This window comes from Pelecanus crispus, chromosome 5 (genome assembly GCF_030463565.1).
Source record: "Pelecanus crispus isolate bPelCri1 chromosome 5, bPelCri1.pri, whole genome shotgun sequence".
In the NCBI taxonomy this organism is placed as follows: Eukaryota; Metazoa; Chordata; class Aves; order Pelecaniformes; family Pelecanidae; genus Pelecanus; species Pelecanus crispus.
This window is the reverse complement of record NC_134647.1, coordinates 24,580,975-24,604,559: the sequence shown is the minus strand read 5'-3', so window position 1 is coordinate 24,604,559 and position 23,585 is coordinate 24,580,975. Positions and strand designations below refer to the sequence as shown.

The window sequence follows — 23,585 nt, the reverse complement described above, 5'->3', positions numbered from 1 at the left end:
TGTCTTTATCAAATCTGGATATAATTATTGCAGTTGGCTCGGAGTGGAGAATATGAGACCATTTGGAGATTACTGTTGTGCAGAGCAAGTGTGATGGTCTCGCATATAATTGCAAACCTTGCAAATATAATTTATTAATATTTCAACCATTAATTATTTCATACTGTATCCTCAGGGACAGCACCTTGTTGTTAGTTTCAGAGATGGTCTGGAAAGGAAAAATCATTTTCAGTTTCAGCTAGGTAAAGATTAGATACCTATCTTTAGCACTTTCAGGACAGACAATTCTGTGATGGGTGCTCACAACTCTTGCTAAAAACCTAACTACACTTTTAGCTAATAAACTGTTGGAGAAATAAAAACATTTTCAACAGAGCAAAAATAAAATTATACTCTGCCAAAATTTGGAGAAAACTGAGCATTTCAGTTGGGCCAATGACGCATCTAACTTTGGGTGCCTACATTCGAAAATGATCTTGATATTGCTTCAAGTTCTCCATTGCTTGCTCCCATTACTCCCAAACCACCAAAAAAGCAAAGCTCTTTTTTTGAAAAGGAAACCTTGAGGAACAGAGATCTTAAGCCTTTAGAAGTGTCCTGCATCTTTTCATACGTCCTCACTGTTTAGTTTAGACTAATATACCTTTATTACTGTGTATGTACAAAAAGAAAGCACAAGGTGTAATAGCCTTCTGAAAATACTGCTTTTTTGTTCAGTCTCTACTGAATTCAGGATTTTGATGGGTTGAAGTAAATAATGGTGCTAGAATAATAGTGAAGTTGTATAATTCAGATCCCAATTCTTCCAAATACATATTTTAAGATATACAGCTTCTTTAAAACTAGAGGAAGTATAATTCCTCATTCTTTTAAAAGCTGTGTAGAGGGATGGATTTTTACGACAACGAACAGCCTAATCACGGTGAAGAATCCTCAACTGAAAGCTCACAAAGGGACCCCTCCATCCCTTCTCCATTTTTTCATTTCCACTTTTCTCTTGAAAAGGGTGTCTCACTGGAGAACCTGAAGAGTGAAAGATTTTAAAGTATAGGACTGAAATCCATCAAACCCAGGATTGTGGTCCAAACCCAACCAGCTGTCAAACCCAGAGATATGAATGTATGCTCACTTCTGCCTAATAAAATTTGAATCAAACACTTTGCATCTGATTCTCCATGTGAGCTTTTATGCAAACTTCTAAAGTGCAAGGAATCCTGGGGTGGAAGAGCTATTCTGAGAGCTTTCACATAGTTCATGTAATTAGGGAAACCACTTCCTTTGATTGTAAGTGTTCAAAACAGCTGAATTTCTTCTTTCAAAGGAACTCTGTGATTTGGGTCATCTCTTTTACTTGCTCTTTCATGTTTCTCAAGATGAGAGGTGAGACTGTAGAGCACATTATTTAGAAAAAAAAAAGATTCCACTTTTTGTTTTAGGGATTGAACTTGGACTATTCAAAAGGTTGTCATTTGGAAATCTATCTTTCTTTCCCTCCCTCTGTTTCCTTCCTTTTCTGATAAGCTCTTCAGTGGCTCCAGCGAACATAGTCCAAAATGCCAATTTAAACCTAAGGGAAAACTGAAATACGGTACATAAAGGAAAAGGGACTCTCATTTTCCTTTGTACGGTTGTGGCTGAATATGTAATTATAAAGGAGCTCTAGCTGCAGGATCTCAGTCCCCATGTCACGTTTACTTTTTTAATGGCTCTAAACACTGACCAAGCAAAAAGGCAGAAATACAGATTTTAAAAGACAAACAAAGCAGCTGCCCTGGCCTTTGAAATGGGTCTGTGGGTTTTTTCTTTCCCAAAAATGGAATTCAGGTCATGGTTTCAAGGCAACAACCATGTCACTAGAGCTAATAGCCGATGCCAGTGTCGTTACAGAATCAAGTGTCACCTGCCCTGAATTTCTTGAGCCAGGCACCCCATTAGTGCTGTTACTCCATGTTTGTCTCGGTAACAGTCGTAACGGGCAGGGAATCTCTCCCTTAATCACAGTGTAGCACAGAAACACAGCAATGAAAAGGCAGGAGGTTTCATACTGCAGATTTCAAATTTATTAAGTAATAACAGTATGCTTGTTTACCCCAGGAGGACCGAGCTTTATTCCCAGTTGGTGAAAAATCACAAGACTCCTTCCAGAATTATAGCACTAACAGGGAAGTGGTTTGCAATGTGAACACAGTAAACCACTTGGGACACAGCACCAGAAACCACATTACTGCCAACTTCTGCACAGGACACATGAGACACTGGCTTGGAGAGAAGACTTTACAATAAAGACTTTGGTTCAAATACATAAACAACTGAAAAAGCAAAAGTTAAGAGCAGAACTCCAAAATGTGTGGTCCTAATGAGTGGTGTTCTGGGTCTTGTACTTGCCTTTACGGCCCTCACAAACTCTTACAGGGGGTACTAGGAAGAGCAATTCAACAGCTCCGAATTTTATCCATATGTTGCTACATATTTACATCACAGGCAGCACCTCGGCATACACAGACACATAGCAAAGAGGTCAAAGTAAAATGCCTTTTCCTTGGTTTAGGAAATTAAAAGGACAGAGTTCATCAAAAAGCAAAACCACCAATCACTACTTAGAAGCCATCATCTTTGACAGGGCTGCCCCAAATGCATATGACATTATTAAAATTAAGGTTATTGTATGATTAGACAAAAAGTGATGTCTGTGCTTTTCCCCCCTCTAACTGCATGCAGGCACGCACTACATTTTCTCTGCTCTGCGATTCTTCCAAGGAAGAGGAAAAGATATCCTCTTGGAAAATGTCACTCACTCACTCAAGGGTGCAGCAACTAGATTATTTTAACAACGTTCCAGAACAACCACCTACTCACCTCTCCTATTCTGCCTCTGCCAGATAAAAATTTGCAGAGCGCCTCAGCTTTCATTGAAAAGCCGACACCGGCCCAGCCTGCGTGCCTGCCTTTTGTTTTTTCCACCTTCCAAAGATGAACTTTATACAAAGCAACTGCATGTTGTCTTCTTGTGTCTACCAATAGCCTCCTCGCTTCTCCTACAGCAGCTCTAGGGTTTTTACAAACCATGCTTATTCTTGATGCGGCTACTGGAAACTCTCGTGCCTGATACACAAAACCCACACCCATTTGGTCAGGTGTGTATCATGACATGATTTTTTCTTCTGCCCTGCGTACAACATTTAGCCATTCAGCAGTTTCGGAGCAAAATAAAGGAGCAACCAAAGGCAGGAGAGAAGTGGAAGACTGTCGCTTTCAGTGATACCCAGGGGCCAGGCACGACTTCGCCGAGGAGGCGCAGCCGTAGGGGGGCCCCTCCTGTGTGCCAGAGGCTGTCCCGCTCTCCGGGCAGGCAGCCGAGCTGCAGAGGGGATCGAGGAGGCACGGAAATGGTCACTGTTACTCAAGTCACCCAGTTTCCCAGTAGAGGTGGCATTCTTAAATAGAAATTATGTAGAATGCAGATTCACTAAACATGAATCTAATAAACTAACACATATTTGCAAATAGGATTCCTCCCCAGTAGCTGAACTGTATCCAATGAAACACATTTAAAAAGACAAACAGGGCAGTTTGGAGGTGGCTGGATCAGAAAAGCAGCTCCATATTTGCCCTTAAGGGCGTCATCTCCCCAGTGTGTTAGCATAATTAATTGAGTATGAGAGAAAGAGTTAACACTGAAACTGTTCTCTGGGCTCCTCTGCAGCCTCCAGCTAACATAAACAGGTCTGAATGTTTCCTTGTGACTGTTTATATTGTCCTCTTAAAAAGGAAACTTTCTCTATCAGCACCTTAATAAGTGGCAATAGGTACATGTGAAATAACTTTTACAGTTACAATTAAAAAGATTGATTTTGATGCTTCCCTTAAAGTTAGGCTATATTTTTTTTTTTTTCCCTTCAACTTCATTTTCAACGAAATCTTGTGCCCCAGACCCTTATACAATTCATGTGCAGCCAGTCAAAAATTAAGGAACAAAAAAAAAAAAAAAAAAAAAAAGGCAAGTAAAGGAGGATATGTCTAGCCTTATCGAGTGTTTTACTGCCCTCTTAAGAGGACAAAACGTTGTTCAAAATTCCATTGCTACCATGTGCGTGGCAGGTAGTTTGTGGTCCCCAACCGAAGATTATGGCCCCTGTGCTCAGCTTTGAATACACCTGTGAAAAACAGCCCCCAGGAGACCGATGGTCCCACACTCAGATCACATCAACGCCAGCACAGATCCCTGACTTCATTTGAACCATCACACAGGCATGCAACAAGCCAGAAATCGTGTTAAGATTCAAACAATACTTCCACACACCTCAACAGTGACTTTTCTATTATCAGAAACAATAATTCATCATTCCGTATGCTGCAGTGAAGTGTAAATTATTTAATTAGAGTCCCCAGGGACTACGACATGAACAGATTTCAATGAGGATCACAGACATTTAAATTGTCAGCTGTCCCTCAAAGCACTTGAGACTCAAACATGCAATCACTTACAATACTCTAAAGTTACCACTAGATCTCACCAGCCATGCCATGCAATTTTACACTGTAACCTTGTTTTAAGAAAACTATATAGTTAGATAAATGTAGAGATAAGACTAACTTGAACCAACCCTCAATTGCTTGAGCCTGCAACAGGCTAAAACACCACTTTGAGAGAAAAGGATCTCTTCCGTGTCCATGAGATTTCTACAGCGAAGCTTCAGGACAGCTTAAACGTCCAAAAATATCATTTTGCAGTTGATCACTTCAACAGAAGCTCAGGGTCAGAGAATGTCGTGGGACGGGAAACAAAAGAGCTGCCATTTGATGTCAAGGGTTACTGGCATGGAAAAATAAGCAACACAACCTCTCTTCCAAATTACAAATAATAACTGAGCCCATGCAAAGAGAAAACAGAAAAGGGAGAAACACATCTAGAGCAAAAAAAACCAAACCTAGGACAAATACCCTTAATTGCAGCTAAGTATCTACTGGCAACTTGAGCAACCCACTGTCAAACAAAAATTTGCAGCGAAATGACAGAGTAATTGTTAAGACAATATGATGGAATTAAACTAATTATGAAACTAAAGAATATTTAATAATATCCTAACAGGCTGCATATTGTGGATAGCAAAAAGGATAAGAAAGAGTGCTTTCTAAATAATCAGAGACAGCTTTTCTCCCTATTCTAGTCATAATTTGTAGGAAACTGGCATAAAAACTTGTTCACCTGCAGATGTTGCACCTTCTGAAAAAACAAAATCAAAGGTAATTGAGGTAAGGCGGTCCAAACCTCACAGAGATATTCCTAACCCAGGGATCAGGCACACAGTAAGTTCCTGTGCCTCAACCAAGCTAGGGCAACTGCACGTGTATTCTTGACTAGCAACACACGCAAGGTAATTTTGCTTCCCCGCTGACAAAGTTTAGGGCAATTCAAGAGAGTCCAGTGAAAGGAAGCAACAGACAAATCTGGTGTATCTTAGCTTATTAATTTACCTGTACACCAAATTTATGCAGTAACTGTTTGAAGCTGCCCACCAGTCAACTGAAGGACATGTGCACTTAACACTTTACAATTTCAGTACAAAATCCGGTGCTTTAACTGATTAAAAAAAGGATAGGGTAACTTCTTAAATATGGCTACAGCAGGATTCCCAGCACTTGTGAAATTGCTTTTCATTTACTGCAAGCTAAGATGACAACGCTGACAGTCACTATGTCTCAACTGACCCAAAATAACTTTTGAAGCCACAGATTGCCAGTCTGTACCCTGACATGCCAGTTTCACTGACAGTGATGTCTAAATCAAATTAAGCCAAAATTGGCTTGATTTAAAAGAACTAGGAGTGTATACACAAGCCTGTGTAAGTAAGAATCTCAAATTAAGCTGGTCAAAAAACCTCAGTAAGCCACACAACTCGTACTACAAATACTCTTTATGTACATGAAGCAACTCTGAAAGACATTACTAATCTAATGAAAAATTTGGTGTAAAATGTTTAAATACACAAGTAAAAAAATCCGCTACAATAAAATGTAGCAAAATACAAATACGTTTCTGTGCCTGGGTTGCTATGTTTCTAAGATCGTTTTGGGGAGCAGAGATGGAGAGGAATGAAGCTTCTTCTTAAAACAGACAAAATGAAACTAAAGCCTGTTCTTCCCAAGAATAATTGTATTCTGGCAATGCTACATCATCTTGCATCATACTGGTATCTCCCAAATACCAATAGGGTTTTGATATCATTTTGTTTGCAACACACATGCCACTCAACACTTACGATACAGTCTTATCCAAAGCACCCACTAAGAAAATCTAATGCACCTGAAAACATGACATTCATTTACAAAACAAAGTCCTCCAGACAATGTCCCTTGAATGAAAGCCAATAGTAGGGCAAACTCAAAAGCAGAGACTTATTGCAGAAGTCCATCCTATCCAAAACAATTTATTCTGCAAGATACAGAATACACAACAGCTGGAGCATCTGAACCCATTTTGACAACTTCCACAGTCTAGAAAGGGTATCGAGTATCCTCTTGATACCTTTTGGGAACACCCTAGTCAGCACCAAGAGGAGCTCTCTAAGCCATTTCCTTTACCAAAATATAAAAAAAGAGAGTTGTCTGGAAAGTTCATGTATTTGACTCCTATATCTTATGTACCTTTATATAGCACACACACTAAGCCCTCTCTCACCGTTCATTAGCAACAGCACCTGCATTAAAGGACCAGGGGTTGGAAACACAGGGTTTGTCGTCCCCCCACTCCGAGTTGGAACCAGGTAAATCCAGACATTTCCTGGCATACGTTACCTAGAATCACTCTCAGTACTTGCTGACTCAGACATGAGAGGGGTAAGGGAGTAGGAGCTCCTAGAAAGAGCTAATAAAATAATAAAAAAGCACGAAAATTGCCCTTCATTACAGCCAGGTTGCAGCGTGGAGAGTCATTCAAGGCTGGCACCCAAGCACCCATACCAGCTACAAATCGCAAGCAAAAAGAACAGCTACTATTTTTAGTCCTGTCAGGGCTAAGTATCAATTTCAGTTTGGTTTGGTTTGTTTTGCTCTATTTTACTCTGTTGTTTTTCTCTTGTTACTCTTCAAAGTCATTCCCAGTCCTTACTCTCATGACCCACATTAAAATTACCACATGCTCTCTTTTAGGACTACAAACATGAGTGAGGTAAGTCCAGTGACATGCATGTGGTTATATTTAACTCATCCCCTTTGGAAGGCACAGACACAATCCACGTTTTCTGGACAGTCCCTTCCAGAAGTGGATTATAAAATCAAAAAAAGTGAATAAGCTGCATTATATTCCATACGAAAAGTTTTATGAAGCATTAAAAGATCCCCTAAAGCTTATTGCACATGTATTACATACAAGAAAACCTGGCGATAAAGAATTAATTTCCATGGTAGTCAGACTTCCAGCAATACAGCATCAAAACTAGTAAAAACATGTTTTTATTTTTGAGTCTCGTAATACTTAAATGCATTGCACAGACATGACTGAACAAAGCATGCACAGTTAACCCTACTCAATTTAACATCTTTTATCCACAAGTTAGTTCTTTTAGTTCACCAGAAGTATTTCCCAATAAGATTACAGTTAAATTTTACTGGGTTTTTTTCCGCCACTCTCCTGCAGTTTGCACAGACCCCCACAAGCATTTTGAAGGAATCCAGGAACAGCTGTACTGCACGAAACCAAACAGTCTTGTACTGAAGTACCATGGTTGTAACTCCTGAAACAGGCAAATCAGATGCAATACTGCTGTCCATCAATAGCACAGAGACAGTTCATGGATCATGGAGTACTTCCAAGAAGCAGTGACATTAAAAATAAATTCAAATTTCAGGTAAAATTCCAGCAGTAATAAATCTCCTGGTGAAGAACCACACTTCAGATCAGACACCAGCTGCCAAAAACCAGCCACCAAAACCATAGCCTTCCAAAGCAGTGACAAATAACAAGTGAAATTCAGAGATGTACAGACAATCGAAGAAGGCGAATGCTATTTGGTGAAAAGCTAACATGGCAAGGCATAAAACAACAGGTTGTAACATTTCGCTCCAGCAGTTACCTGCTTAAGATAATGGAGACAAAAGAACTGCTAGCAATTTGCAGAATAAGGCCTTTGAGCCCAATCTCTCCCATCCATCTCCCAGCCAAATTATGGGCTTATCCAACAATTCATATAATCATTCACAAAAATACCAAATAACTTCCTGAGTAGTAGGTGCGCATTTTCTTCAATGAGTGCACATAATTATCACTTAGGGCAAAGGAGCAAGCACACATCCTACTACAGGAGGCACCTCTACTCCCCCTACAAGCATCATAAATATCACACTGTTAGTTTGATTTTCCATAAAACATTCTCAAGGAACTCCGGTTCCTTCCTTAAAACCTAAAACTGCTAAAGTGCTTGGACTAGACAGTAAAACGGCAATTTAATTTTGGTTTTGCCGTTATTTAATCACTCAAGACACACTCCTATGGTTTACTTAATCAGCAGAAGTCTTGTCCAGAGTTTCAGATCTGATACTCCAATCAAGACCTTGCAGCATATTTATTTTTCTCAGCACACCTACGTAGCTGTATTTAGCTGTATTTTATTCACATAAACACACACCTCTCCCCATACAGTCATATTTTACTGCTGTCTATAAAAAGTTAATGCCTTGCAGAGGTCTTCCCCTTTCTCAAATTTTAAAGAGTTTTGAAATCTGCCTGAGCAACACCCTTCCAAGTATTTATCAGTTTTTCTGAGCGTATATTTTAGTATGTTATGCTGCTATATACTGGAACAAAAATTGCTTTGTTTCACATGTTAGAACTTGTTAGCCACTTGGCTAATATAAAGCCTTCAAGAGCTTTGCCGGTTTTTATTGGCTTGTTTAATAAAATGAAACACAGATACAACATATTTGCAGAATGATACCACAGCTCTATTGACTTGGCTTGTGCCCTTGGACTCAGCTAGCACAAAATTCCTCTGAGCAAGCTTTTCCCAACTCTCCTCTGTTTTCTCTTTAATCAGTTGTTACAGATTATTGGCAGCAGTTAACAGAAATACAAGACAATCAGTCATGAAGTTAAAAGGACACTTCCTTTCAAATAAACCAGAAAGGGTAATAGTTTCCTGGACTAAATACAAACCATCCAAATATCTCCTAAACACAGACACATTACAGTTATGTCAAGTTATTTTTCTATTGCTATCAGAAAAGCCATTGACCCGCCATGACTTTCAGTACAGTTCAGTCACAGATGTTCATTATTGTCATCACTACAGATAAACATACTGCATACTATGTATGTAAACAGACAGCCATTAGGGTCAGAAGAGACCTTTAGGCCACCAAAGTTGGCCTCGGGTACATCACAGGCCACTATAGTTCAGCAACCTGCTCTTGCATTGAGCTCAACAAATTGACAAAAACAATTGTCCAAAAAGACATCTTCAATGTGAAGACATGAAGAGATGGAAAGGATTCTCCATCTTCACTCCTTCCCTTTACAGTCTGCTCCAAGAGTTACTCATCCTCACTCCTTATAATTTGTGCTTTATTTCCCATTCTAATTCGTCTGGCTTCAGATCGCAACCATTAGTTCTTGTAATAACTTTTTGCACTAGAGTAAATGAGCCCAGCATTTTCTCCACATGAAAATGCAATTTTTGTAAGCAAGCTCTTATTTTTTAATTCTCTAGGGTTTTTGACAGACAAGTTCTGGCAAAATTTGCTAGACTTATTTAAGGCATCACCACTTGCCTCTTTGCAGCCTCCCCAGAAAACTTTCAAGAGAAGATGCCCACACCAAGCTGCTCCCAACTATAAGCGACAGGTTATAGTCTTGTTAGTTTAAGCTGCAAATGGTGTCCAGCCTGAAGGAAAATAAACAATTTTGTGCTGTAAGGCACTTGCTCCCCTTCTGTCAACTCATCCTGATGGATGATGTCCATCACTCCCTTCCAACACCCACGCCCCCACAGCCCCCCTACTTTTCACTCTGTGTTTTGCAGTCCCCCTTGGGCTGCCCCCCCCCCCCCCCCCCCCAGTTCATTTACATTCTGTTAAACACAACAGAACCGGGTCTGTACCTACTGCCTAACACCCATTTTCCCAGTGCCACATACCAAGATAAAGCACGCCTGGTTCTTACAAATTACTTGATCCTCATTTGGGTATGCAAGGGCATTAACCTAATTTGCCTAACAGCACCATGATATGAGCTCTTAATGAGCTGCAAGTCTTCATTAATGCCTAAACAAACCCTGAAATTATACCAGATTCTTTCCAGCGTAGTTTCCTTTTCCTAGTGTGCAACCTGTGTTCCTTGTTACTACAAGCTGAACATTGTATTTGGCTGTTTAAAGAAAATTTTTTTTTTTTTTGAATGGTCCAACTGTGTCAAGCAATACATATGGCTGTCCTACTTTCCCCATCATTTCCCATTCCACTAATGCCGTCACAAGATGTAGTAATACTGTTTTTAAATTTTCTTTCAAAAATGCTTGAAGTACCTAGCCACAGGTCTAGCACAGACTCCTGTGTAATCCCACCAGAAACACACCTATTCAATAAAGATACTTGACTGACCGCTACTGATACCTGCCAGCCAGTCGATTTTTAAGGAGCGCATTACTGACACTGCATAGCACCAATTTTACTTGTCTTTGTATATCTTGTGATATTAACCAAGAGTAGAAATAAAGAGAATGGTACAAATTGACATTGGACAGAAGGTGTACATCTCCCACCATCCTGGAAAAATCGAGATCCTTCCACATTATTTTAGACAGCAACTTGCTTAATCAGGATCAGACATGCTTATCACATCACTAAGCATGATGTAATCACGCTAACTTGGTTGCTGCAGCAGTGGGTGAACTTTGGTGTCTAAATATTTGCTAAGCATATTATCCCTAGCACTGCTCTGCTGTCCTCCAGCTTATAACTGTCTTCCTAAAACACTCTGAGGATATTGTACACAAGTTAGACAAAGTCATGCTGGAACAGCGGTCCAGTAACTGTGCTGACCAACACCACGCTGGTGCATCCTCACTGCTGCATCAGGAGTGGTGACCAGCAGGCAGACTGGAGCACTGTGACGACCACATATGCTGTGTCTCTGCTGGAACTGTATAAAGCTGAGGGTCAAGAGGATTTTCAGGTAAACCTAAAAATCTTTTTCAAAAAAAAGAACAACTCAAACCAACCTTGGTAAAGGAGCAGTAAGTTAATTATGCCTTTTCGCACAGGATTGCCAAGAACCTGTCCACCTTTCCAGGTGCACAGGACACTGTGAGGGAAGGTGACTGGTAGAATGGTTAGGCTTAAACCTCACTGCAAGATGAGAGCAAGCCGAAGCGCGGCTATGACTAACTTGGAGCTAGCGGAGCCCCAGATCAAAACCTGCAGCAGGCAGGGAAGAGACAACACCCAACACGCTAAGCCTATAGTGGACATACAGATGTGAACCACAGCACTTAAGAGACCAGATGTAAAGAGGAGAAAATAGAGGCAGGCAAAGACAGTGAACACTACCTCTTCCTATCTAGCAACGTGTCCACCTGTATCAAAGGGAAGTTACTAGCTCCACAGGTGCAGCTAGCTCTCCTCCTCCTCAGGGCCAGGGCAGAGAGGAGCTGCTAAACAAGAAAAGCAGGGGAGGACAGTAAACAGTGAAACAGTAATGCTTTAAATCAGAGACACCCTCGGCTGGGGCCCCCTCAGTATGTCTTTACTGTAACATCATCCAGTTACGGGGTTTCGTAATTAAACAGACAAAAAGCCCAAGGTAGTTTGCCTCAATTAGCTAGAGGATGGAAGACACTAGAAAAGAACTTCTGTCCTTGTTTCCACAGCAGACAAAGTGAATGAAAAGTAAACTCTTACCTCTTTTTCTATTTTGAGCAGCTTCTTTACAGCCACCTCCTTGTCCTGAGAAATCCATCGGGCTCGGTAGACACTCCCGAAACTCCCTCCACCGCAGTTCTCAAAAAACTGCAAGTCATCAAATCTAATTTGCACAAATGAAGCACTGGTAGACGACATCTCATAATGACAAAATATACCACAGCAAAACCTGTGAAGAGAAAAGCTTTCATTAACACATATGCTCTGCGGATTTATGGACTTTCTTACCCATGCTCAGACATCCCAAAACCAGAAAAAGTCACCATAAACACACTACAGTAAAATCTGCAGGGTATAGGAGGAAAAGAGCCTGGGAACTCGCACTCCAACAGGCTGTGCAAATGTTTGCATAATTTGCACAAGCTATTAGGAGCAGCTGGGAGACAGAAATGACTAAAAATATTCCTCAGAGCGATACTGACGTTTCCTGAACACCTTGGAAGCAGCTCTGTGAAAAGGCAGGCGTGTCGCTGCCTTCCCCAACGTGAGCAAAGTGCGCCGACGGACGGGAAGCACGCTCTCCACTCCGAGCTTGCCTAGGAGCTCAGGCATGCCAGGCACGCTGGCGCTCCTGCCGCCCCGGCCGGACAGGCAGCCTTCTGGCAGGCAGGCAGGCAGGGGTGCCTTGGCACACACCATGCACGCTGCCGGCGCTCGGGGCGAGGTAGGAGTGCTTCGCGCAAGGATGTGGAAAAACCTGGCCACGGTAAACGTCTCTTCCTGAGTGACTCAGTTCTGTTCACATGTTATAACAAAGCGCAAGTACATGGCAATTCATCTGGGTTACAATATGTGAAATTCTGCAGCCTGTGCCAAGGTTGGTGTCGGCAGTTTCAAGAGATGATCCCATGTCTACTGCCAGGGGAACAGAACGTCCTTCTCTGAGATTTCACAGCGATAAAGCTTATGCCTGCAGCAAATTTCAAGAAATGTTATCACCTAAATGCATGAACAATGACTAATTTTAGGTTTCTTTTTTTAACAGTGTAAGATCAGGAAGCCTCTGGTCCTTAGTGGGACTGCAGGACACAGCATCCTCCAGAACCATCTGCAAGCCTTCTGTGGGATTGTTTCAGATGCACCAGTTTAGGCAAAGTAGTTTTAATTACCAGCAAAAGTTACTATACTTGCAATTAATGAAAGTAAACTTATCAGCATAAAATGAAAGAGACGGGTTTGAATAAAACAAGCCAAAAAAAGACACACAGATTTTGGGTTGCTGGTGAAAATTACACCTCCAATTATACTGGTCTAACTGTAGTACCAAAACACTGTGTCTTCTGAGAGCCTCCAATCCATAGGACTTTTTGAGATGGAATCCACACATTATGTGTTGTCCATGGCTGGGAAATGCACCTATAATACACCTAGCACTGTTGACTGCCAAAACCCCTTCATCCCAGTCCCTTCTGTAACACACAAAGACATAATTCCCACACCACCCCCCACCCCCGGCTCTCCTGATTGTGTGCAGCTACTCTGATTAAAATCTTGAGCTAGCATTTGACCAGAAATTTCTGGCACTGTTTGGTTGCAGCTATTCTCCAAATGAGAGATGAAGATACTGATGTTTTTTCTACACACTGTATAAGATAACATGCAGCCTTTTCTGAAACTGCCTGCTTCGTTTTACACCTCTTCACCACCCATAAGGGTAAAGGCAAGCGCTGACCATGACAACTTATATGTTTACAGAAGGCATCATGTTTAGGAGGGAGCAGGCTTCAAGCACACCTTTCGCTGACAGCCAGCCTGCAAAGCTCTCGGTGAGGGAACAAGAACTCTCTTTCCCCAGCTCTGCAAGTCAGAGCAGGAGCTACCCCTGGGACGTGAAATAAAGTCCATTCACCCAGTACCCTGCCGGCTCCTTCACAGATACAAGTGCCTGAACTCTCCTGCTGACCTTTTGTTCTTGTTTTAACCTTGTCGCTGTTGTGGTTACACTTCCTCCCATCTCAGAGTCATCTTTTGCACTGCCCTGCACAGATTTTCTTTAGAGAAAGCTCAAGGGAAAGGAAATTGGTCAGTCCTGCAAGTCAGGAGGGTAGCAAAGGCAATTTTCACTTTTTACTTCTTTGCCAGTGCTGCTTAATTAGCACATCTTCAGAAACAAATGCTCATTTGCCTCATTTACTCCAGCAGTTGCTCCAACGCTGTGTACATGGCATCTCAAGCATATGTGACACTTCATAGACAAATAAAACAGGTCAGCTTCCCAGAGACCTCACGATTTAAGGCCACAGCCCTGCACACGTTTATGCACGTGGATAATTATGCTCCCATGAATAATCTCCTTACTGACAACAGAATTATTCAGAAGAGTAATGTCACTCAGGCAAAAGCATATGCACCGAGTGGACCATAAATTTAACAGGAAAATGTGAATAGCTGGTAACAGATGGTTGCATTTGGGATGGCAGAAGGAACAGAAAACCAAGTGAAAAAAAAATATATATCACAGCAAACAAATATTTCTGGCCTTCACTATCTGAATTCAATAGTTCTGAAGAGCTGTCAAATTATTTTAAATTGTTGTTCACCCAGAAGAACCAAATCATCCTTATAAACGAGTAAATTATTTGACTTCTGAAAGTCACGCGAACATAGAACAAGATGTTATTCCAAGATTTCACAGAAAACAGACCTCAGGGTGGCACAGCATACATACCAGACACTTGATAAACACAAGTACTTTTCTGATGTGTCCTCCTTGCTGCTTAAAACTTTACCTAAACATTTATGCAATTGCAATGCAGTGCCTGGCACACAAGCATTTGCAGAAGCTGCTGTTCAGTCTTTTAACACTTTCCCAATCTCAAATTTACCTACAGCAGTAGACGCTATAGGCACCAGCATACAGTAAAGTAATATAATTTAAAGAATGATTCATTGGTTTGTATCAGGTTCTTCCAGATGCCTTTTTCCAGAGAAAGTAGAGGAGATTTACATGGGACACTCTTTATTTAGAGATCTGTAATTAATGACAACCTAAGTTAGGTATACAGTTTTCTCCTCCTAGATGAAAGAACAGACCTGCTTAAATATTACTGCATGTTTTCAGAGGCAAGGTAGTTAATCCTCAATTAGACAGATCAATCCCTTTGTTATGTTTGAGGAAACAACTGTTTAGAGTAACAACTTCATGTGACAAATCCACACAGTTATTAACTTGTCATTCTGTTTTAAAAGATACTTAACAATCTCAGTTTATACCATTGGTTAAAGAAAAAAAAAAAAATATCAGCTATTTCATTAAACTCCATAGCCTTACACATGCATCTGAAACAAGCGCATCATTCCAACAATGTGTGGCACTTCTTCACATCCTACACTTCCGCAGTCAGGAGAGCGGTCTTCTGCAATGGGGTCTCCAGGCTTGGGGCCGGGGGCGTCATGGCAACCCCCCCGCAGGCAGGCACACAGCGCAAGGAGGGTTTGGCATCAGCACCACCCTTCCTCACTAACACAGTTCTGAGTGTTTAACCACTACCATTGCGTAGGAGTGGGGAACACTACATCAACTTTGTTGCCTGTTGTCAATGAAATGAAAATGTGACAGTTCAGAAACGGTGAATGACAGGTATTTGAAGAAATAATTCAGTTGCTGGTTATTTCAATTATTCCTACGGGATCTTGGGGCCAGGTGAAAACTTTCTCCTTCTGTTTTATTTCTAATTGTTAACATGAACTTGTAATCACGCAAGAACATCTCCATCTTCTCCTGTGTGTTTTTTTTTAACTCGTAATAACTTACTTGAGCATGCTGTTAGAAGCTGTTTGTTTCACGCAAAAACCCCAGATCTAAGCTGCATTTGGCAGTATTAAACATGTCGGGTTATTAGTTAACATTAGTATTTAACATGTCAGGACTCTATTATGCAGTCACTTTGCAGCAAGCTATTAAGCCACAAGCAGCTCAGTTCAGTACAGTACTAAGTGCTCGGTATAAGAAACCATCGGCCATCACTGGCTTGTTGTGATTACAGCATTTCAGGGGAGTAACCAGTGCAGGGGTCCCTCCCCAGGACCCTGCTGGGATCCCAGACCTGCTGCTCCCCCCAAACCCCCCCAAGGTGAGGGAACCCCAAGCACCTCGGCAGGCAGGTTGCAAACTGACAGCACTGCAGCCTGCCCTGCATCCTAGCACAGCAACGCTGGAAGAATCCGACACATTCACTTGTACCTCCCAGCTCCCCCAAAACAGTCTGCGCAGTAGGGGAAGTGCTGCCAAGCCCAACTCTCTGCTTTATTCCATGTACAAGCCAGAGGACCCTACCGTTTGTCATTTAGCTACTGCTCCCAGAGTATAGAGAGCTTCCACTGAGGGACTTGCAAGTTAGAGACAGGAGGCAGGAAAGAATTTAGCACAAATTGCACAGTAACTGCAACTCATATTTCACTTAGTGCGTGGCTGCAGAACTGAAAATTGCATGCTTCATCTTGCACGTGCATCTGACACTGCTTAAATATTCGATTACTTCAGGAAAACCCTCTGTAGTTTATTAAAGGGAACAACCACACAACTCACTGCCCTCGCTTCACTGTGTGGTTCCACGAAGCAGGATTCAGTGCTTCTTTCAGGAAGGCATGCTGCCAACATATTGCCAATAAAGTAGTAGCACACTACACTTGTGCTATCTTAAAATACACAGCAGAATGTGCCAAGTTTCCTTATTTGGCAAAACAGCCCATTTGCTTTCAGGATCTTTGACCATCCATTTTTAGATCCAAATCATCCTTTGTATCCAACATGGCCTACAGTCCTTGAGCATATCAACCTGGATTTTTGCAGCAGCATATTTATTTAGCCTTATTAAAAAATAAAAAAACAATCCACAAGAAATAAAGCCCAACAAAAAAAAGCCCTCAAATGCCAAAACATGGTTAACTGTCTTATCTAAACAGAAAACAGAAAAGGAATTACAGTGATACTGAGCTACAAGACATACTGCAGAAGGAAGTTTTTATAAATAAAAGATCCTTTAATCATATCATGAACTGCTGATGGGTAAGATGCAAACAAACTCCAAGCACAACTCCAAATTAAATATATCCTAATCTCCTCCTCTGCCAGTAAGTTAAAGTCAACAACCCCTACAATTCCCAAACTTTTCTTAATCCGACTAGCAGCAGCCCTGCAGACAGTGAGACTAGAGGCATGGGGTCTGCCTACCTTAGTTACAGAAGCAACAACATTTGAGCCTGTCCTTTGTCAGAACCTAAGAATTCTGCATAACTTCCATTAATAACATTTCTAATTTTATTTGAATTTATACAACCATCAGTGCTACAGAAAAAGAGCTCAACTCAGCCTAAACAGTTTGAGTACTTCAGGAAAAGAACTATTTTTGACCCAAGCTGTGTCAATGGCAGAGACTGAAGGGTTTAAAGGCTTCACTTTAAATAGAAAACACTTTCTCTCGGAGAAACCCTAAACTGCTCACTTCGCTTACATTGTACCTCATCAGTGATGTCTGCCAGCAGCACGCACGCAACAACACGCAAGAAAGACAAGGCAGCTAAACCCGCAGCCCGGCCCATAGAGCTGCCCGGTCCTCGCAGAGCCACCACGGCAGGACCCGGGCCTTGGTTTTGTCAGCGTTTCTGCCTTCTCCTCCGTCAGTGAGCTGGGGTCTCCAGGGTTGCCATTATTCACACAATGCCACCGGTATGCAAAGCACATCACTGATAGATAAAACAAGTAGGCTTCTGAGGACTTACAATTTCAGGGCAAAGTCCTGAAAACATCTAACCGCCTGCCTCCAGCGGAAAGCTACGATGTTTTCAGGCAGTGACCCAGTTAATCCAGTGCTTTCAAATTATTTCTGCTTCTGGAATTTAGAAAAAGTAACGATCTATGGCTTTCCCGATGGCTCTGTCGCTAAAACTCACAGCAAAGCATGCTGGATAGAGGGGTAAGGGATGGCTGGCACACGCTAAAAAAAAAAAAAAAAGGCATACTGGTGGAAACAAACTAACTTGAGCGAACATAGCAAAAAAAAAAAAAGGGGGGGGGGGCGGTTGTTCAATTAAAAAATGAGAGGGGAAGAAAAAAAAGGAGGGGAAGGAAAGTCACACCTCAAAGCCCAACCCGCGGGAATTTCTGCCCAAAACAGACAAACGCAGCAGGTGCACGTAAAGTGACCCCGTCCGAAAGGCCGCCCGAGGAGCGGAGCGGTGGGCGAGGGCAGCGGCCCCCGGGCAGCCGCCGCTGTCCACGTCCCGCGCCCACCCCGCAGGAAGACAAGAGCCGGCGGCACCTTTCCGGCGTGGGGCCGCCCCCCGCCCTGCGGGTGCCCCTCGGCGGGCACCCCCTGCCCGGCCCGGCGGGGCGCGGCCCGCCTCCCGGCGCCCAGCGGGACCCCCGCCCCAGCGCGCCGCTGCCTCCCGGGGGGGGCTGGCCGGCGCCGCGGGACCGGCCGGCGGCTGCTCCCCGGGGCGAGGCAAGGTCAGGCCGTGCGCCGGGACGGCCGAGCGCCTCCCCGCCAAGGACTTTCGAAGTTGCTTCGGCGGATGGGAAACGTCCGAGCCGGCGGGGACACTCGGGGCCCGGCCCCGCTCTCCGGCCGCGCTGCGCCCCGCCGGCTGCCCGCCCAGCCAAACACGCACCGACCGCGCCGCCGCCCCCAGCGCTGCCCGCCGCCCGGGCGTGGCGGGGGGCGCCTCGCCCTCCTCACCTTCCCCGAGGGACTCCGGGCTGGCGGGACCCGAGCGGCGCCGATCCCGGAGCCGCGGAGGGAGGCTGGAACCGGCGCGACCGCGTCTCCCGCTCCGTCCGCCGCGCTTCCGGTTGATGCCGGGGAGCCGCAGCCGCCGCCGCCCCCGCGCCGCCTCGCAGCGGCGCCACCCCGCGCTCTGCGCCGGGCCCCGCGGGGGAGGCGAGGCCGAGGCCGCCGCCGCCGCCGCCTCAGGGGTGCGGGCAGCGCGGCCGCCCCGCCTATAGGGGGCGAGGTGCCGGGGCTGGCCCGGCGGCGTGTGGGGCGGCGAGGCGTCGGGTGCCGGCGAGGCGTCGGGTGCCGGCGGGGCTGCGGCCCCGCACCGGCGCCGCCGCCCCAGCCGAAGGTGCGTGAGGCGGCGGGCGAGGAGGCCCGCATGCCCACCGCCCGCGTCCCCGATGCGTTGGTGAGTAACGGGGCGCCCGGCCCCTCACGGCCCGCGCGCCCCTCGGCCTCGGCTGCCGCCGTGGGGCTGGCGTGAGGCGAGCGGGATGGAGCGCTGGCTCGGTGGACGGCTTGGGCTGACCAGAGAGGATGGCCTTCGACTGAGGCAGGGTGTCTGCGTGTCAGTTAGCCGTGCCAAATTTAGGAAGAGCCTTCTGGACCGAGCAGGGCCTGTCAGCTCGGGTGTTGCCGGTCCGCAAGCGCGGCCCTGCCGCTGCAGGTGGAGAGAGGCCTGGCACGGTGCTGCGCTGCCATGGCCACAGCTTTGAAGTACAGCTGGCCGCCTTCCAGGGCTGCTGCTTTGGTGACAGGCAATATAGCTAAATTTATCTAAAATTATTACCAAAATGACCAGGCGATGGTAGTTTCTTAAAAACATCTGCTTCGTTGTTCTCGTGCCACTGGAGCTGGGATGGCATGGCCACAAGCAGCAGCATCGTTTTAAGTGCTGGGCGTTGCCTGGGATTGCTGAGCTGCTGTGGGCGCGGGTCTGGCAGAGGGTCTGGAGGTCCCCAGGAGGAGGAAGGGAGAAGGGTGTGCCGCCATAGCCAGTCCTCCTTTGAGGAATGTGGAAGAAGAGGAGGACTTGACTGGCAAGCGCAACCCCCCTGGTCCCCCATCCATGTTCCCCAGCTGCTCTCAGGATGATCACCCAAGGTTAGGAAGAGAGACAACCCACCTCTACCATCTGAATCCACGCGGACTTATCCAAACATTCTAATGGTATTGAGGTACTCTGCTGTTGCGGAAAACTTTTTGCAAATTGAAAATAAGCTGTCATGCTTAAAGGAAGTGACTCAAAAGACTCGGGGGCAAACAGTTTTTCTGCGGAGGCAAACACATCACATGGCTGTGACTACATTTTTTATATCGGTATCGTGCAAGAGTCAGTGCCCATCACCGCTTTACGCTGCACTCCCCAGCTCATATACTGGTGTCTATATACTGTGGTTTTGCATTCACTGGAGAATCTGGGCTCCTCATTACCTCTCTCATTTGACTATTGTTATACATATGTGCCATATAAAAATCAGCTGTGTAGCACAATGAATCACAAAGAGGTGTGCAGCATCTCCCTGAATCATATACATTAATTGTACATCATGAAGATGTGTGGCATCGAGGTGAATCATGGAAGAACACTTTACTGATGAATCGAATACAATTGTTTCATGAACTATCAGAGGCTTTGCCCCAAGGTATGTTATTTTGGCATGGGGGAGGCTGAAAAAAAAGTTAGTGGAGCAGAAGTATACATAAAATAAAATATTTTACTTCACTGTGCCATAATAACTAACCAGAGTAAAGTTCAGCAAGATCTTAAGCACTTGGTGCAGTAAGTACATGCAGATGCTAAGAAAGTCAAAAAGCAGGCACTGGTGACCTCCTTGTGCCCACCTGGCAGACTCAGCATTGCCAGGACAAGCCGTGAAGGAGGTCGGCAGGCTCTGGCTTCCCCTGAATATGGTACTTTCAGACATTTTTTGTCTGATCTGAGAGTGCTTGTGCTTTCTTATGAACTGATCTGCTAGTGAGCCTGGAGAAGTCTCTGGACAAAGTCAATCAAAGGTGCCACATTTTAAAAGAAAGCACAAATACCAAATGCAAATCACATGAAACTCATGCTCTGGAGGAGGAGAGGTGCCACATACTTAGTCTCTTAAATGCTGTGTGACTAACATGTTTATCCTTCCTGTCTGAGGCAATGGCCAATTAGTCAAATGATTTTAAAATCTATTTAAATGTTAAATCACGCTATTCATTGGCATTTGCTTCAGAGAGCAGAGCACTTGCATTCAGAGGGCCTAAAGCGCTTTGTCCAGGCATTTCATCCAGGGCTGTGTATCTGCAGAGCTGGGATTTATCATGTCTGACGTTAGGCGCTGGTTGTGGAAAGAAAGAAACTATTCCAGTAGCACATGAGAAACGAGGGGGTGGTTAATATTTCCTACTCCAAGAGTAGGAGTGCAGAGTCTGCATCAGGCACTGTGTTAACATGCCACTGCTTAAAACATGTAATTGCACTTGAGGACAATTAATTAGAGGACAAGAGAGCGAAAGCGAAGGAGCGTGCATGAGGACTGTCCAACCCCAGTGGTACACTACCATGAAGCTGGAATTACTACAACAAGGTTTTAAGTATGCACTTTTGGGTTTGTATTCTTTCTGCCCTCTGGCGAGCGAGTCTTCATGTATTTTCAAGGTTTTTTCCATTATCATGAGAACTAAAAAATTAGCTAGAAAAGATCAGAAACGGAGTAATTGGAGTTTCTTGGGTGGTCATAATACCATATAAAACAATCAGCCAACACATGGCGGTATGGTTCCACCCCACCCCCCCCCCCCCCCACCCCCCTTTTTGAGGCAGCAAATTCAAACTGAGAAGCTCTGAGTTAGCTCTGGAGTACTCGATCCTAATCGCAGGCTTCTTTAATTTAGATGGAACAAGCGGGAAAAGAAAATATTCAAAAGCTGACAAACGTTATTGTAAAGCCACAACAATTGGCAAGACTTAAAGGCAGCTCTGGCAACTTTTAACTCAATTTTCGAGTTGAAAGGATTCATATGAATTGTCTCTTTACATCTCATTGCCACACAGGCTGTGCAATGACGTCTCACCACCTTTCAACATGGAAAATACAGTTACATGTGTACATCCAGGCGGTTTAAATCATCCTGCCTGCCAAAAGCAGCAGTCACACCCCTCCCCTGCCTGGTGAGCCCAGTTCCTGCCACTGTGCTGCCCACCTCGCCTTCTGCCAGCTCGGTTTTTGCACGGCTGCACAGTGAACTGGGCTGCGGAGGTGAAGCTACTGCAGGGAAAAGCAATCAGTTTTCACCCAGATCTGAATGCAGGTCATTGGGCAATTGCACAAAGACTCGGGCCAGCACAAAGGCAGGAGAGGAGCAAGGGCTGATTTGAGCAGCTGAGAGGGGACAGAGCGTGGAAGTCCTTTTTTAGCAGTAGTGAAGGTTTATGCCAGCTTAAACTGTATGTGAAACTCTAGTCACAGATAATTTAGAGGTGGACACCTGCTCCGTATTTTTCAATTTCTCCTTCAAGACTGGCTCAGAGTTCAGCTCAGGCTTAGTACTGAGGTTTCTTTGAAGCACTTCTGCTTCTCTGGCTGATATGGCTTGCCTTTGTTTATAGCTTAAAAAATTGGCAAAAAAACGTGGGGGTCATGCTTGGCATATACTAGGACAAAAGATTGTACACACATTGCCGCAAAAGATGTAGCACTAGCGTACGCTAGTGTTAATCTAGCTGGTTTGAGCAATAATAGCAGTAACAATATGGTAGCATTAATTTTATGCCATTTGTACCATCAGGTTTGTGACCTGGAAGAGGTTCACGGGTGGCTTGCCTGAAAACCCTCTCTGCATCATTATTTTTGCTTGCGCTGTCCAGACTGAAGTTCATGCAGGTATGTCCAGATACGCTGCAACCACGCACCTCTGCGGTTGCACCCCAAAACATAACGAGCAGGGTTTGTTTCATGACTAAAAGAGAACTTGTGTGGTACTGCTAGCCAAAGTCCACTGCATTTGGTCTTTCTGAGAGATGGAGTCAGTGAGCTCTAGCAAGTGGAAAATCTAAGGAATTGCCTTTGGATTTGGTTCAGAGGCAATCCTGCCTTTCCTGCTCTAAATGACACAATGAGTGTGCACCCATAAACACTGGCCTGCTACATGCAGCCCCCATGCCCATGCAGCCGGGGCTGATTCCTGTTTGCTTCAGTAGCCCAGTCTTTGCAGTGCTGTGGCTAATGGCTAATACTCGACTTTCGTGGGGAATAAAATAAGACAGAGCCCGTACTAACCACTGTATGTCTCTTAGACCCACACAACTGGTATTTTTTTCTGCTGTTGTTTCCTCGTCTGTTTTTTGTATTAGAGAGAAAAATAAGGAATTTGTGAAAGTGCCTATATTGTATATTTAACATAAAAATCTATATTATTATAAATATTAATTATGAATTAATTGTAAAATTAAGCACAGAATTATTAAATACAGACTCAAATGATAAAATACAGGCATTTGTGTGGCAGAGGAGGCTTGTGTGCAATGGGTATTTTACATGTGGATCAAATACCTGCTTTGTGCATAATGGTTTTCAGAACTGGCAGGCTACAGCTTGTACACTATTTGTCTTTTGATCTGGCATGTGTGCAGTATAAAAGCACGTATAACTTCTACAAAAATGTCAGTATAATTAACAATGAGATAGCAATGAGATGGCAAAATATTAACAAGAAATACATTTCCTGATTGTTTTACATGAATGGTTTTCTTATCTTTACTGGCACCACAATTTTTAGCCGATCATTATACTCAGCTGTAATCCACTCAGTAGTACCCTGCTCAGTTACCATTTCATTACATACTTTTAATTATATATATATAGCTCATACTCCTTCTTATATTAAATTTTGTGGTCCAATAGACTTAATTTGTTGTTCTAATTTCAGCACATTTTTTCTCTAAAATGTAATATGGCTTAACACTGT

At 44.0% G+C, this 23,585-nt stretch overlaps 1 protein-coding gene across 2 annotated transcripts in view; it reads right to left on the bottom strand.

Annotated features, from left to right (window-relative positions):
- MAP3K20 (mitogen-activated protein kinase kinase kinase 20) overlaps positions 1-18,647 on the bottom strand; it is a 91,774-nt gene extending 73,127 nt beyond the window's left edge. The window contains exons 1-2 of one of the 2 annotated variants that reach the window (XM_075710588.1): positions 18,591-18,647; positions 11,893-12,082 (exon numbers count right to left, since the gene is read on the bottom strand). In XM_075710588.1, the coding sequence (XP_075566703.1) occupies positions 11,893-12,051 (159 nt within the window). In that variant the 5' untranslated portion in view covers positions 12,052-12,082; positions 18,591-18,647. Of the gene's footprint in view, positions 1-11,892; positions 12,083-18,590 lie in introns of those variants that run through there. The other variant, XM_075710589.1, reaches the window with a different exon arrangement.
- Positions 18,648-23,585: the final 4,938 nt, after the last annotated feature.